Raw genomic sequence first — 17410 nt, forward strand, 5'->3', positions numbered from 1 at the left:
TTGTTATTTTCCCTAACACGCGTGCCACGATCGATAAAATTGCAGTCAAGGTAAACGTTTACTACGCAGAGAAACCGATGTAGACATTTGGTAACAAAAAAAATATATTTGGCAACATGCATAATTTACGTGTTTAATACTTTGTCAAATCCACGCCAATTTAAGCTAAAGGGTTGTAATCTAAGCCCTTTTTTTTTCATTAAAAATAAAAAGTAACAGTATGAACATATAACGTAGATGTATCAAAAATCCGTCACCATACTGTGAATGTGGTCACCCGGACCAAACCATATCTCACATAGTGAACGAGTGCCCTCTGCACCACTTCCCAGGTGGTATAGCCGAGCTGCATTGTGTGACGGATGCAGCAGAGACTTGGTTAAGGGAGCTTAAGCTGTATATTTGATCCACGCGGGATATTTGTCTGCCATACGCAATAATAATAATAATCAAAAATCCACAGAATCTGATAAAAAATATGACTAAGCACTTAATATGGGTTAATTTCCCGTGCGAAAGACAAAACAAACTAGAGAATCCCACATAAAGATTATTGACATGTCCCCACCTGGTTCGAACCCAGGTCATCCAGATCGAGAGCCGAGCGCTCTAACCACAAAACCAGACGCATTTCATTTTCGCAAAGATAAACAAACAGAACATTGACCTTTCAAACAGCGGGTTTCAGGTAAAAAAAAGTTTCCAAGAACAGTAGGTACGTTTCGCCATTGTGAAGCAAAATGGGGAACTTTCTAGAACGTTCTTTGTGTTACTAATTGATTGTTTGGTTTGATTGAGTTTCACGGCGCGACGTTAGGCACTTATAAACCGCGACTGAAACGATGATGAATCAACTGTATTGCATATGAGACGGCGTGAAGTTAAACAAATCAAATACCTACCTATATTGAAACAAATTGTTTAATTTTCTAGACGGAAATATACTGGGGCTATAGGTAGGGTAGTAAAAGTATGTGTTTTTGAATATCGTTTCAAAACATATTAATATAAAACGGTCTCTGTGGTCTAGTAGTTGAGCGTTGGTCTCACGATCCGGAGGCCCCGGGTTCGAATCCCGGTGGAGACATATCACAAAAATCATTACAGGCTGATCACCTGATTGTCCGACTGTAAGATGATCCGTGCTTCGGAAGGCACGTTAAGCGTTGGTCCCGTTTATTACTTACTGATGTAGTGTAGTCGTTACATGAGCCGTGTCAGGGGCTTTCAGCGGCTTAATAATAACCCAGACACTAGGGTTGCCAAATGTGAAAACAGAGTCGAAATTCGTTGGAAGTTGTAACACTTAAGACATCTGAAGTCTCAATAGCAACTCGAGACGTCAAAAGTTACTAGTGCCATAACATATTTCTTCTTTCTTTACCAACGACAAACCTAAACAAAGTCACTGTGCTTGACTTGCACCATTGAGTTATTAATTCATCTGAAGTGCAGTTTCCACTAACACAGTTGGCTCGACCATTGTAGACGGCGATACGGCTCACCGCCTATCACGTTGGTCTAACAGAAAGCTCTGTGATACTTTGGGATGTACTGACTACTCCAATTGGACTGTACTCGCGACCTTATGTTATGTAAGCCAAACCCAAAGGGCGGTATTTTCCCTCTTACCTTGGCACAGCTTTTACATAATTGCATGTGGAATTTATGCATCCCAAGTCTCCTACAATGCAGCGATGACATAGTCCATTACGCTGCTCTAATGCAGATTAGTTGTGGGTACAAACTGCATACATATGCCACCGCACGCTCTACTTACGCTGTGCATACTTACAATATTGTATCTCTCGAAGGACGTAATATACGATGTCGACGACCCGATTACTCTAGCCATAGAGGCAGCCAATCAGCTCGCGACACTAAACACTTCAGGACCCCGATACCGACCCCGTCGGCGTAGTCGACGATTTCCCTCAATCAGCGCTTATCGCTATCGACCCACTACATACATACATACATAAACTCACGCCTATTTCCCACCGGGGTAAGCAGAGACTATAGAATTCCATTTGCTTCGACCCGCCAGGGTCGATTAATTCTTTCAAATATTTTCCTCTCAGTCGACGCCCCGAGCAGAGGTTCGCGCCCAACTGGGCACCCTCAGGCCTGTTGTCTTAAACGTTGTACCGAATGAGAGCCTTGAGCGCTCCCCATTTGTCCGGCCAAGTACTTAATGCCATCGGCGGCAAATCTACATAAGTCACGTCAAAAAAGAAAAAAATATTGTATCTCGTGCAATATCTACTGCTTATCTTCAAGTGTGCAATATTATGGACATAACAGCCTCCATGGTCTAGTTGTTAGAGCGTTGGGCTCACGATCTGGAGGGCCGGGTTCGATTCCCGATGGGGACATTGACGAAACCACTTTGTGAGACTGTTCTTTGTTTGGTAAGGACATAAAAGTAAGATGATTCCGTGCTTCGGAAGGCACGTTAAGCCGTTGGTCCCGAGCTAGTAGCTTAGTAGCCGTATGCTCCATACCCCCTCCGGTTGATTGAGGTGAGGCCTGTACCCAGCACTGGGACGTATGTAAACTGATTATGTTTCTTATCGACATAATTCATGTTCGATAAGGGTGCACGAAACTACACCTAACACAGTAACACAGTTACACCTAACAACGAACAGAGAGACAGAGAAACGTTTTATTAACTAAAAAAAAATAAAAAGTAATGTTTTAATCTAAATTTTGAAGTCGGCGCAAAGAGAAAGACGGTCGAAATGCATCGACCCGTTGTCATAAGTAACCACGATGTAGCATTTGCAGGGTTTGCAGGTAATGAAGGAAGGCATAGTCCTATTTTTACCCTTTGGGTACGGAACCCTTACGTAGTTTTCACTATAATCACCATCTTCAATTTAAGAGCCACGCTTTTGTCGATGCAGCATTTTCCATGCTACTTCTTTAGGGAAAAATAGGGCAGTGGTTTCCCACTTGCCTTCCGCCCCGCAGTACTCTGTCTGACGCAAGTGGGATGGCGCCCAGATCACTATAATGCCAACAATAAAACGTACTTTCCACTTACATTTCACAGACTACCAACATGACAGTTAGACATGAATAAGCCTGGCATGGCTGCCATCACACGGTCTGATTCCGATCAGATTTGCATGTGTCGCGGTCTGTTTGGCTCAGATGTTGCTCGCCCGTTACGGTGTGCACAGCGGCCGTATGCATATCGTGGCCATATCATAGAATTGATCATTTCATGAAATGATCGACCATTTCATGAAATGGTCGTATTTCATGAAATGGAACAACATTCGTTGGCCACATCATGATGTGGTTTGGCCAGATCAATGAACACAAAACGTTTAACGATATGACCAACTAAATGCATGATTACTTCATGATATGGCCAAACGTTAGCGATCATATCGTAAAATAGTAACATTATCCACCGGTAGTGGCGCTGGTGTCGCTTTGTTTATGTTTTGCATAATGGCGGCGGACAATAATTATTCTTGTGTGAACGCGAATAATACGAATAATAATGAGCAAATACAAGATAAAAGTGCATTGAAGCAATGTTTTGACACTAAAGTGAAAAGAAAAACTCGTATTAACAGTAGACAGCAACTTTTATTTATTTTTAGGTTATATGGCAAATAATGAAGGTCGAGTGACCACGCTACGTAAATCAATGGACTATTATTGGATTTCATAATATGATATAATTAAAACTGCGAATGAAGAGATATTAATTTAAAAAAAGAAAAATATAGACGATCCTACTGTCCGTAAAGTTTCTTTTTTTGACGTGACTTATTGTAGATATGCCGCAGATGGCATTAACTACTTGAAACAGGATTCTATTAAAACGCATAAATGTTTTTGTCATAATTTAAATAATCATAATCCTTTTTTTTATAATTTTTACAAGGCATAACAGTAGGTTAGGGTGCGGCGGGGGTGGCCCTTGGGCCACCCCTAAGCCGCCAGTATGTTTATCTTACACACGAAAAGTATACTGAATGATGACCAATGGCATGAAATAGTGTCAAAAAATATGACGACGACTTCAAAGCGAGATGCAGTTACGGCGTATATGTCAACTACATCAACACTCCGTTAATCGAAAACGACTTTTTAATTTTTAATTGACTTTTAAACATTTTTGTACTTTGTACTAGAGTAATACATTATTTCCTATCTTATTTCGCGTTTTTATTACACCACTTATCATGGACACCCTACATTAATGATATGGCCAAACGTGGATGGAAATATCATTAAACGCTGACGTTTCAACGATATGGTCAGTTGAAGTTGGCCATTTCATGAAATACGACCATTTCATGAAATGGTCGATCATTTCATGAAATGGTCAATTCTATGATCTGGCCACGACATGCACATTATACTCTGTGGTAGTTTCTGTCGGGCTATTTATGACGTCATTGTTAGGTATTTACGCTAGCGAGGAGAGAAACTATTTTGAGACCGAGGTAGCCAGTAGCATAGCAACTCAACGGCAACTCTCCGCTCCCCACCAGCGGCTAAGGTTTACCTCACTTCCCCTCAGTCTTACTTTAGTCTTCAATTGTATGGGCGTAAGACGTCACACACAAAGAGAGACGTGTGTACGATAATGTCTGTGTATGAAGAGTCCCAGGTGTGCTAGTAAGTAAAACCCGCAGAATTCCATGTACTATAGTTCTCATACACCAGTTTCGTTTCTTTCCCATCAAAATCTTCATACACGCTTCCAAGTATTGTATATTTCGTGTGGCGGTCTTATACAGTAATTGGTATTGGTTACGCTAAACGGTGACTACCACGACTACAATTGTTTTAATGACATTTTGCGAATGGGGCTTTTGGCGTCAAAACGAATTTATCACGAAGTCGGATGAAAAAATATATACGTATAAGCCAAATATTTTTAGCGTGCCAATTCTAACAAGATGTTTAGTTTCCACAAAATATACAATGTAATATAATAATGTATGTGTGTGTAGCGTGTCAGGATCGAAACAAATGGAATTCCATATTCAAATTCAAAAATATCTTTATTCAGTAGGTAACAGTTACACTTTGAATCGCCATTTTTTACATAACGAACGACTCATCCGCCTAAAACTACTGCAGCTTCTCACAACCTGTATAGCCGGGGAAAATAAACTGCAAGAAAAACCTCCTCATAGGGCCAACACTTTTCACGTTCTTTATTTATTTATTTATTTATGTAATCGTTAACAATTTAAAAAAAAATAAAAATAAATTAAAAAATTAATTATTATTTTTTTTTTTCTTTAAAAAAATATATTAGTAATTTGGCTGCCTAATATCAGTTCCCAGACAGTTAATCCCATGTATTAATATCTTCTAAAAAATATAAACACTAAACTTATAATAACCTTTTTTACAAACTTTCTGCTTAATTAGTGTCTTAAAACTGTTCATAGTCTCTGCTTACCTCGGTGGGAAATAGGCGTGTGTTTATGTATGTATTTATATATAACTATGTTGCTTTCAAACCTCGATAACAGTATATAGCGGTTGGCAATCTCCAAATTGGTATTATAAAGTTTTGATTGGAGGTAATACTTTTATGGTGCGTTACGAAAATGTCGAAGGAACCTTGTTTACATTTTAGCTGCTATAAAACTCGCTATGACTCCCGACTTCGACTGCTTTGAATATCTTTAACCCTTTAGAGTTGCATGTCCAAAAGGACTTTCCTCAATACAAAACATAACATCACGCATGTGTTCCCGAAGGGGAAGACAGAAGTGTGTAATTAAAGGTACACCCACTCCTCGCCAGCTATGTTTAAGTCCCATATAATAGGGGGCGAGGCTATTGCCATTAACGGAGCACAAATATTGGGAACCACGTGATATCAATTATCTATCATATCTTCAAATATAAAATATTAATTAACATACATACATACATAAACTCAGGCCTATTTCCCACCGGGGTAAGCAGAGACTATAGAATTCCATTTGCTTCGATCCTGACACACTTCTCTTGCTTCCTCCACATTCATCAATCGCTTCATACACGCACGCTGGTTCTGAACCTTTTCTAAGGACATCTCCAATTTGGTCATCGTAAGTCCTTCTCGGTCTTCCTCTGCCAGCCCTACCATCAACTTTCGCTTTATATACCGCTTTTGCAATTCTATTATCCTTCATCCGCTCTACGTGTCCAAACCAACCTAACATTCCCTTCTCAATCCTAGTCACTATATCGTCTTTTACACCACATCTCTGTCTTATCACACTGTTTCTCACTCTATCACTCAACTTCACACCGCAGATGCTACGCAAAGACCTCATTTCTACGCCATTGATCCTACTTTCATGCTTCTTCTGCCATACCCAACATTCACTACCGTACTTCAGCGTAGGGACAAGCACTATTACTATTAATTAACGACTTTGTTATTTTCGGTGCCTATATTAAATTTCAGGAAAAAATATCTTAGGAAGGTTATGAAGTCATAGTCATAATGGTTTTATGATCTTTCAAAGAATAACTTTCAACGGCGGAAAAGATAAAAGTTTTCAAATAGATTTTTTTATTTATTTTACGTCCACTTTTATTAACTCTCACGGGCGTTGAACAATGGTCATTGACCTTTCATTCATAATAGTATGACACTTGGGACCGCTTTGAGACATTCTTTATTCAAACGTAATCGGTATTGTTCAGGAAAATTTCGCGCTTTTTCGAGCTATGTTCAAATATGGCGTTGCGCGAATTTTCAACCGTATAGAAGGTACGGACAAAATTCCCGAATTTCAAAGTGTTATGAAGTTAAAAGGCCATGTCTGTACCGGATAGCACTTCTCTCCGTCTGTGGGCACGTTATTCCACATTAATGAGTGAGACCTTTGGACTAGTTCCCGGACCGCGATTGTTATAAGGTTGCCACACGGCATGTTGGCAACATCCAACATAACATAACATCCCGCTGCTGGGCACAGGCCTCCCCTTAATCAACCGGAGGGGGTATGGAGCATCCACCACACAGCTCTAATGCGGGTTGGTGGAGGTATTTTTACGGTTAATAGCCGAGACCAACGGCTTAACGTGCCCTCCGAAGCAATCATCTTACTTTTTCGGACAATCACGTGATTCAAGCCTGAAAAGTCCTTACCAAACAAAGGACAGTCTCACAAAGTGATTTCAATATTGTCCCCATCGGGAATCAAACCCGGACTTCCAGATCGTGACCCTAACGCTCTAACCACACGCACGGAGGGCCGTGGTGTAGTGGCTAGCACGGAGGCTGTCTCCAACATCCAACAAATTATGTTTTTTTACTTTTTAATCTTCTTCTTTCGTGTCGATGACAAGTAGAACAACGTGATTTATAATTTATCAGCCCAATATGCTGCCACAGCAATAGCACGGGCGGAAGCGCTCATCAAGTCCTCCCGCTTGTAGGTTTCAGGGCACAGTGGGCATACGATTAGGTGGGACATGGTCTGCGGAGCTGCTCTACACTCACACTGAAGTATTCCGTAAAGAAGTGAGTGCAGTTTGCCGTAGTGAGTTTGGTGCGAGTTCAGATGGTTCCGAACATTCCGATATCAAATACGTAAACAAGCGGCAAAGAAAGAGTGTAGACAGATATGTCTGCCCGTAGAAAATTATGGATCTACCTACTCCACTCCAATCTCATCAGTCATCCCGCGATCATGGTACTTGCAACAGTGTTGAAATATCGGGAGTCTCATTATCCCTATTTTAAACACGGTAAGAACCCGTTATTATGTGTTTTAATTATTCAGTAAAGAAGTAGGTAAGAGAGTGAGAGCGGACTGTATATCTCGCTCACACTTACGCATAAGGCGGCACACGATAAAATCGAGATTTTTCTATACAGTCTGGCCTGCGTAAGTGTTAGTCTACGTCATAGACATAGGCCTCTGTGGTCCAGTGGTTGAGCGTTGGACTCACGATTCGGAGGCACCGGGTTCGAATTCCAATGGGAACATATCACAAAAATCACTTTGTGATTGGTAAGGACATTACAGACTGATCACCTGATTGTCCGAAATTAAGATGATCCGTGCATCGGAAGGCACGTTAAACTGTAGGTCCCGGTTACTATTTACTGATGTGAGTAATCGTCACATGAGCCATGTCATGAGCCTTTGGCGGCTTAATCATAACCAAGGTTGATGAGGCTGGTATTCCACCTCACAACCCACAGATAAGAACCAGACCTAGGATTTTCGCGATGTAAAAAAATAGATAGGACAATTTATAAAATTATATGTTTAATATATTTTTTATATTTTTAAAAATTTCGCCGCTAGCAATTTAGCCTTATTACACGATTTTTTATCGTTAAATGTCTAAATTAAAGGCAATTATTTTGTCCGCAAAAAGTTGGTCCCAAGAAAACTGTTTATATTTATACTTCGCTTAGGTAAAAAAAAAATGATTATCTGACAGCTAAATTAGTATTTATTACCGTACATCATGTTCCAAACCTTGTTATCTTTACACTCGTGTATTTATAACTTTTTAAGCTGTTAAATTAATTTATATTTGGATGAAAAGTGAAACAAAAAAGAGAATGGTTTGATAACAAATACAAATATACTTTATTGAAAAGAATAGAAATACTTTATTATAAAAAGGCGCCACAAAACAATAACATACTTATCAAATTTCCACTAAACAATTACAAACAAAAGCAAGACGGATGGTTGTCGAAATGATCATAAGGTGGTGGTGGACGTCCTGAGCTAAAACGGCCTCACTCAGCACAAGTCGCGGCGTGAACCACGACGCTGATATTATTTGGACCCTGTTGGGTGAGGCACGAACATCGTGTTCCATAAACGTGCACACAACATACAAAACACGTTTTACACACATGGACAAAAGATATGTATCTTTCGTACAATCTGGCGGCCTTATTGCTAAGCAGTAATTTCTTCCAGGCAACCAAGAAAACATGTATCACAATTTGGTGCGGAACGGTGCATCATGTTGTATGAAATAAATACTTTCAAAAAGGAAACAACTACCTAGGTACTAACATAAAATAGATATACCTACATAAATTCATACATACATAAATATAACCCATCATACGGTTTATCATATCCATCTTAGGACTTAGTATCAAGAGTGGATGTAAATTCGCTACCCCATTAGGGATTCCAGACGTGAATCAAAAAAAAAACAAAAAGAAACCTAAGAGGATGTCAGAAACAATATCCATTTACAACGGGAACGATCGCTCCCACTATCAAGTTCCTTTCCATTTTACGAAGCAATTTCCTTTATTGTTTTTTTTTCTATATTTTATTTTCCATCGGAGTTAACGACCTCCTTGGTCCAGTGGTTGAGCGTTGGGCTCACGATGCGGAGGTCCTGGGTTCAATTCCCGGTGGGGACATATCACAAAAATCATTTTGTGATCGCTTGTTTGGTTAGGACATTACAGGCTGATCACCTGATTGTCCGAAAGTAAGACGATCCGTGCTTCGGAAGGCACGTTAAGCCGTAGGTCCCGGTTTTTATTTACTGATGTAAGTAAGTAATCGTTACATGAGCCATGTCAGGGGCCTTTGGCGGCTCAATAGTAACCCTGACACAAGGGTGGATGGGGTTGGTAATCCATCTCACAATCCACACGATAGAAGAAGTTTGTAAAAACTTAGGTATACATTGCCCTTTAAAAGGTTTAGTGATTTTAAGCAGTCGACTGACATGTGATTTTATGGAGTTGACTGTCATTATGCCTTGCATTTCGCAAGAGATAAATCAAAGCACAATATCAGTAAGGAAGTCTTATGACCTCGTCAGGGTCCGATGGAATCGCATTACAATTAAAGGCTATTTCCCTTTCCGCCTAAACTTGCGAACCTTCCAAGGTTGAGTGCAACGAGCGATTAACCGCAACTGTAACTGTCTGTTTATGTGTTTTTAATTATATCTTTAATAGCTTGGTGATTATTACCTCTACGGTACAGTGTACATTATATTTTGCTGGTAGTATAGAATATAAAATAATACTACGTATGGAACGGCAACTCTCTGCTCACGAATCTGTTTCCCGTAAAATATAACCTAGGGCTCTTCAAGGTAAGAGTGAATAGGCACTTTCTGAGTAAGCATGTCCAATCGTCGGGTATAGTATTTTATCTGTCTATCGTCACTTACCATCAAGTAATGCTCAGCTATCATAATATAACATAATGACGACTATATCTCAATTGGGGTAATCAGAAGTACATCCTTCGCAAGATGAACTATGTACCCACACTTCACCGAGCTGTCTGTTAGACCAACGTGATAGGTAGTGAGCCATATCGCCGTCTATAATGGTCGAGCCAACTGTATTAGTGAAAAACATCCATCTATAATTTAAAAAAAATGTGCTTTTATACTGATGTACGTGTTTCCTCTTGTTGCAGAAGTGGCGATGGACTCCGGTCGCGCGTTCTGCCCACGCGCAGGCTGCGACACGGTGGTGCAGGTCCGCGCAGCTAGTCCTGCGCACTGCCCAACCTGCCGGCATGACTTCTGTTCGCAGTGTAACCAGGAGGTCAGTACCAGTGTGTACGCCAATGACGTCGACGGGCAGTTATGTCAAATTAGAGCAGTTGTGTTATGTACGGTCACGAGTAGGTACTAATATGTACACATTTTGAAACCATGTCACATTTATTTTTTGCCAAATTAAACCCTAAGTCTTATTAAATATCAAATGTGATAGTGCGACAGGGTTTTAAAGTGGGTACATGATATTGCCCATGACTGTACCACGAGTCACCAACTACTTCGGTGACAGAACACTCAATAAACGAGCACAGTATCAGTACAACATGCTGCCAGTCGACTTACGACAGGAGTGCAATACAAATAAAAATAAACTTTTATTTAAACGCCTTATTCGAAAGATATATTAGTTTTAGCAACATGTACCTATTTTAAAACAAACTTTATTTACACCATAAACAAAACAGTTACAGAACATGTACATAACATACATAAACTGCCTATATACGTCCCACTGCTGGGCACAGGCCTCCCCTCAATCAACCGGAGGGGGTATGGAGCATTGGTGGAGGTGTTTTTACGGCTAATAGCCGGGACCGACGGCTTAACGTGCCCTCCGAAGCACGGAATCATCTTACTTTTTCGGACAATCAGGTGATTCAAGCCTGAAAAGTCCTTACCAAACAAAGGACAGTCTCACAAAGTGATTTCGACAATGTCCCCATCGGTAATCGAACCCGGACCTCCAGATCGTGAGCCCAACGCTCTAACCACTAGACCACGGAGGCTGTTACCTATCTTACTACCTAAATTATTAAAGCCAACACCACTCTCACAGTCAAACCAAGCAATTGGTTTTATGGGAGTTTAATTTTACAAAGTATATCTTTGTATCTTTGTCTTAAAGATCGTGAGGAAACCCACATTTCCGAGAAATGCATTTCGGAGGTGTGTTACCTATGGCCGAAATCGGTCGGAGAGATCATCATCATCACCTAACCCATATTGGGCTGGTTTTCCCTTCGCGGGTTGGAAGATCAGACAGGCAGTCGCTTCTGTAAATAAAAAAACCGGCCTAGTCAAGTCTTCAGGTTAAGTATGATTCTGTGAAAAACGGGATAGATAATTCTAGGGAGATGATGACACAATTTCGCAGAAAAATATTTAGTCACAGTGTAGATCTAATTTACAAAACATTTGACTTAACCGATCGTCCTGTCTCTCTCTTTCTTTAATTAAATCAGTCGTAAGTCTGTTTATGAATAGTTGATGATAATATTTGCATACAATTGATATTCAAGTCACAAGTTTGAAGGACCTTAGGGCGGTCTGATTAGTGGCGTGTACCACACGGTCGATTGCGCGGCCATTCAGATTATGTTTTTTTTTTTACTTAGCATGTTGTTGTGTAAAACAAAAAACGGATTAAGTGCTAGTCCCCTTTGACTGTGCCGTTGAAAAACTGTTGTCTCCAAATGACGGCATAGCTTGCGTTTGCCAACTGCAAACATGTTTGTAATCGTAATAAAATCTTTTTTCGCCTACCCAAAAATATAAAAGAAACGATGGAGAGATTTGCCAAAAAATAGACTTATTACAAAAAAAAAATATTTCTTTTAGCCATCTTTTTCACTTATAGTTATTTGCAACTTTTAAGTACCTATCTATAAAACTCGATAAAAAGAACATTATTTTTTCATTATGCATTATGTACAAGTATATCCTCTCATAGACCTTTTGTCTGTTTGACCTCAAACTGATCCGAGATAACAATCCTAAGTTTCCAACTATAAAACCTGTATTTACACCACGAATGAAAAAACGGAAAATTCCACTGACAATTTTTTTTATCGTTTCTATGTTGGAAGAGGAAGACCTAAGCGTACATACGGCGATCAGATCCAGGATATTTTAAAGAAAGGTCAGAGTGACTGCCTCTAACCCGTGAAGGGAAAACCATCCCCCAACACAGATTACCTACGTCATATACCTCCGAAATTGCATTTCTCGGGAATGTGGGTTTCCTCACGATGTTTTCATTCACCGCTGAGCACGTGTTATAATTTATGTGTAAGCGTCACTGCTATTATGGTTGCTAATATCTATTATTGCTACTACGATCACTGCTACTATTGTTACCAGTATCTATTATTGCTACTATGATTATTAATATTTATTATTCTGTATCTGGTATTAAGGTGGGAAAAGTATTTCTTAAGTGGTAACACCACAATATTATCTGACAGTTGTGATATATTGTTTTGAACTGGAAAAACGGAAAAAGAGCTAAAACGTATTATATAATAATAAAATCCAGATAAATCGTTTAAATCTTCGTTTCTTTTCTGAGATTCAGGATTGATCCTACATATGATTCAAACATGAATTCGAAAACAAATCCGACAATGGGTTTAGGCCTCTGCTCGATTCGAACCTGCGACCTCAAAGTGAGAGGCAAGCGTTCTACCAACTGGGCTACCACGGCTATTTTTTATTTCTTTTTACTTTTGATGGGTTTGCTCTTGGCCCCTGACTTGCCCGAAGGCATTGACGAGGCCTAAGATGGAGCTCGCTCGCTCAGAAGGTGCCTGTTCACTCTAGCCTTGAAAGCACCCGGGTATATCCAATCCATCCACATTTATAGTCATAATTTTCCTCGTACTAATATGCAAAAGTAATAATGTTCGTCCGTATATAAATCTCACTATATTGAAATTCCTGCCGATATTACTTTCTACGAGTAATTCCGTTCGTGGGAGTAATATTCGCATTTTGGTTAACCAGAAATTGCTTCAAGTTATGAACGCCCATTCAAATTCCCAGAATAGTTTACCATTTCCCTTCCGAGGTGGTTAGGAGTAGTCTACAATAGAGAAACACCTTATTTCGTGCATAGCGTGACTGATATCAAACTCCGGGTTGGTGAGATCGGTCGTTGACCTCACAACCTACATGAGAGAAGAAGACAGAGAGAAAGAGAGACAATTTATTGCTATTTGTATGATTCAATGACTTCTGACAAAATTTATCGACTCGATTGATAATTTTATCACGTTGGCTATGTTAGCCCTGCAGAAGGGGACTTCTTCTATGTGGGCTGTAAGGTGGATTACTAACTTCATCAATCCTGGTGTCAGTAGTAACCCGGACCAACGGCTTAACGTGCTTTCCGAAGCACGGATCATTATACTTGCGGACAATCACGTCTCATCTCAGCCTGTAATGTCCTGGCCAACTGGGGACTGAAGTGTTTTTTGTAATATGTCTCCATCGGGATTCGAACTCGGGACCTCCAGATCGTGAGCCCAATGCCCAACTACTGGACCATGTCGTTGAGGAGATTGGCCGCAGATTAAGGGCTGTGACCCACGGCGTTGTTGGTGTCTCCAGCGATGCTGTTGCGCATTTTGTAAACTGCATGGCTACTAATGCGCTTTAGTTGCATTTGCAACGCGCTACAGATGCTCATGCTGACGTCACTATAAAAATCCTAAGGAGTTTAAGTTAACATAATGGAGGTACTCATAACACCGTTATACTCGCGCACTTCCAAAAACATTTTTTCAAAAGTAGAACGCGAATTCTCTCAGGTCATAAATTTGATTATTACTTTAAAAGCCGCAGATTTTAGCGCATCCAAAGATTTATGTATGCATTCCGCCGCGTTCCATTTTGTGAACAGGGATGTGCACGTAAGCATTCTTTGTTCATTTTGCTGCGGAATAGTGTTGGGGTTAAAGGTATGCCTGTATTTGGAATTGTATTTTTGTTGATATTTACCTGAAAACGAAAGTCATCATTGGGATATATGAGTGCCATGATGTTATGTTATGTTCGTTTTATAGTTAAAAAAGTAAAAACTACTAATTTGTAGTTCGTGCACTTACCATCTTATAGGTAAAGGACAACGCTAATATTAGGATCTCTTAAATTAAATGAAAAATGTGTTTAAATAAGTAGAAACATTTTTGAAAATCGAATCAAAATTATAGCAACAAAATGTTGCACTGTATATTGGGAGTCAGTCTCAATACCTAAATGAAACAAAAAATGGAATGTTCTTTATTTCAAAATGTAATTAAAACACAATAACGGGTTCTTACCGCGTTTAAATCAGGGATATGAGACTCCCGATATTTCGACACTGTTGCAAGTGCCATGATCACAGTGCATGATTTAAACGCGGTAAGAACCCGTTACCGAGTATTATGTGTCAAAATGTAATGTTTAGTTTACAATGGCAGCCGGGACTTCCCATTAAGTAACCCTAAGATACTTGTAAAGTAACTGATACCAGGAAGTAGCAGTGACTGTAACGACTCTAGCGGCATCGAGAACGACACAAAGGGAGGTCGGGAAAGTCGCTCCTTTCTTATTGAACAATAGTTGTACTTCGCGGTTCGTTACGTTATGGCGAATACTGAATGCACTTTGTTTTAAACTGTTATGGGAATCGTTCCGCTTAATTCTTGGTTTTCGAGTTGTACAACTAACCGTTGTTCTTGTGAAATTACACCAATACGCATGAGCAGCTTCGCCTTTTCCTTTTTCAAATGAAATGAAATATGGTTCTATTACCAGAAAACAAGTAGAATGGGTACTTATATTAAAATATATATCCAAATGAACAGAGGTTCCCTAACTAGGTGGAGTTTCCAGTACTAGAAACTAGTTTTCTAGTATTTGTGCCCGGTTAATGACACAAACCGCCTCCATGGTCTGTGGTAGTTAGAGCGTCAGACTCAGGGTCTGGAGGTCCGGGTTCGATTCCCGATGGGGACATTGTCACATTTGTGAGACTGTCCTTTGTTTGGTAAGGACTTTCAGGCTTGAATCACGTGATTGTCCGAAAAAGTACGATGATTCTGTGCTTCGGAGGGCACGTGAAGCTGTTGGTCCCGGCTATTACCCGTAAAACATCTCCACCAACCCGCAGCGGAGCAGCGTGGTGAAGTATGCTCCATACCCCCTCCGGTTGGTTGAGGGGAGGCCTGTGCCCAGCAGTGGGATGTAGATACGCTGTTTATGTATGTGATGTATGTATGTAATGGCAATAAGCCCGCCCCTATTACATTAGAGAAATGGGTGTACACACCTTTGCCTACCCCTTAGCTATACAGGCGCGATGCTATATTATTTATTATGTTAAATTCGCTTTCAAAGGATGACTGTATCATAAGGTATAAAACTTAAGCAAACCAATCTATGATATTGAAAGTCTGTGTAGACTCTAGGGTCATATTTCTTTCACAAATAATAAAAAATATATACTTTAAACTCTCTAGTGGTCCGTCTTTTGTATCATCCACTAAAGTGCTGTTAAAATACATTCCGTTGCCCAGAGCCGGTCCTTAGAGAAATGGACCATTAAGAAAGCTAGTACTTGCCCTGCTGGTAGGTATGGTAGGTACTTACTTGTATCTAGACTAGTGGACTATACCAGAAGATCTCACTTGAAAATCGTACTGAATTATAAGAGAAACATAAGCAGGGTTTAAAAGGCCACATGGAAGCAATACGTCTAAAAAAGCATAACATAACATAACCAGACTATACACGTCCCACTGCTGGGCACAGGCCTCCCGTCAATCAACCGGATGGGGTATGGAGCATACTCCACCACGCTGCTCCAATGCGGGTTGGTAGAGGTGTTTTTACAGCTAAAAAAGCAACACTGCAATTTGACATACTTCCGCATATAAACGAAAGTGCGCAATGCAAACAAATGTCAAATAGCAATATTGCTTTTTTAGATGAATTGCTGCAATGTGGCCTTTTTAACCCCCCAGAAATTGCCTGAGCGTATGATATGTTTAGATTTAGAAAATTTTAAGAACGGGTTATATGTTCTATTGACTAATAATGCCTTTTATAACATCAATTACATAACAGATAATAACCTTACAATATTACATTGACATCTTTAAACAACTATTTGTATGCCTACTAACAGGCTGAACGCAGCGACCGAATAATTTCATGCTACATCTTTTTACCGACAACAGCCTCCGTGGTCTAGTGGTTAGAGCGTTAGGTTCAAGATCTGGAGGTCCGGGTTCGATTCCCGATGGGGACATTGTCGAAAACACTTTGTGAGACTGTCCTTTGTTTGGTAAGGACTTTTCAGGCTTGAATCACCTGATTGTCTGAAAAAGTAAGATAATTCCGTGCTTCGGAAGGAACGTTAAGCCGTTGGTCCCGGCTATTAGCCGTAAAAACACCTCCACCAACCCGCAGTGGAGCAGCGTGGTGGAGTATGCTCCATACCCCCCTCCGGTTGATTGAGGGGAGGCCTGTGCCCAGCAGTGGGACGTATATAGGCAGTTTATGTTATGTTATCTTTTTACCGACTTCAAAAGAGGAGGAGGTTCTCAATTCGAACGTATATGTTTTTTTGTACACTTGTGTTCACAAATAAAGAATTTGATTTGATTTTAGAAATAGCGTTTATACGTCCCACTGCTGGCCACAGGCCTCCCCTCAAGTTTTTATTCTCATTTTAAATGCACTCTGTATTCTGTAACTGTCTTTGTTTTAAAGTGACAAAGAGATGAGTTTCCCCAGTAAGGCACCTCAGCACAAGTCTTTTCCCTGCGGTGTTAGCAGATGTAGGTCACACCTTTCATGCTTTTGTGATACCTACACCGAGATAGAGCCTTCTCTGTGAACATTAAGACGACACCCTGCACTTATCTTGATCTATTATTATTCCTTTGGTATGTTCTGAACTATGCCAATGACTCTTAGCACGCTCATGAATCTTATTATGAGCATCATCATCATCACCAGCCCATTAACGTCCCCACTGCTGGGGCACGGGCCTTCCCTATGGATGGATAGGGAGATCGGGCCATTAACGACTGCTAATGCAGCCGGGACCAACGGCTTAACGTGCCTTCCGAAGCAC

At 40.3% G+C, this 17410-nt stretch overlaps 1 protein-coding gene across 2 annotated transcripts in view; it reads left to right on the top strand.

Moving 5' to 3' along the window:
- Positions 1-17410, top strand: part of LOC126372461 (E3 ubiquitin-protein ligase RNF144A) — a 165872-nt gene that overhangs the window by 134584 nt on the left and 13878 nt on the right. For both annotated transcript variants that reach the window (XM_050018232.1, XM_050018233.1), the window contains one exon: positions 10419-10549. In XM_050018232.1, the coding sequence (XP_049874189.1) occupies positions 10419-10549 (131 nt within the window). The remainder of the gene's footprint in view (positions 1-10418; positions 10550-17410) is intronic.

The sequence above is a fragment of the Pectinophora gossypiella genome, chromosome 14 (assembly GCF_024362695.1).
Source record: "Pectinophora gossypiella chromosome 14, ilPecGoss1.1, whole genome shotgun sequence".
Taxonomy (NCBI): domain Eukaryota; kingdom Metazoa; phylum Arthropoda; class Insecta; order Lepidoptera; family Gelechiidae; genus Pectinophora; species Pectinophora gossypiella.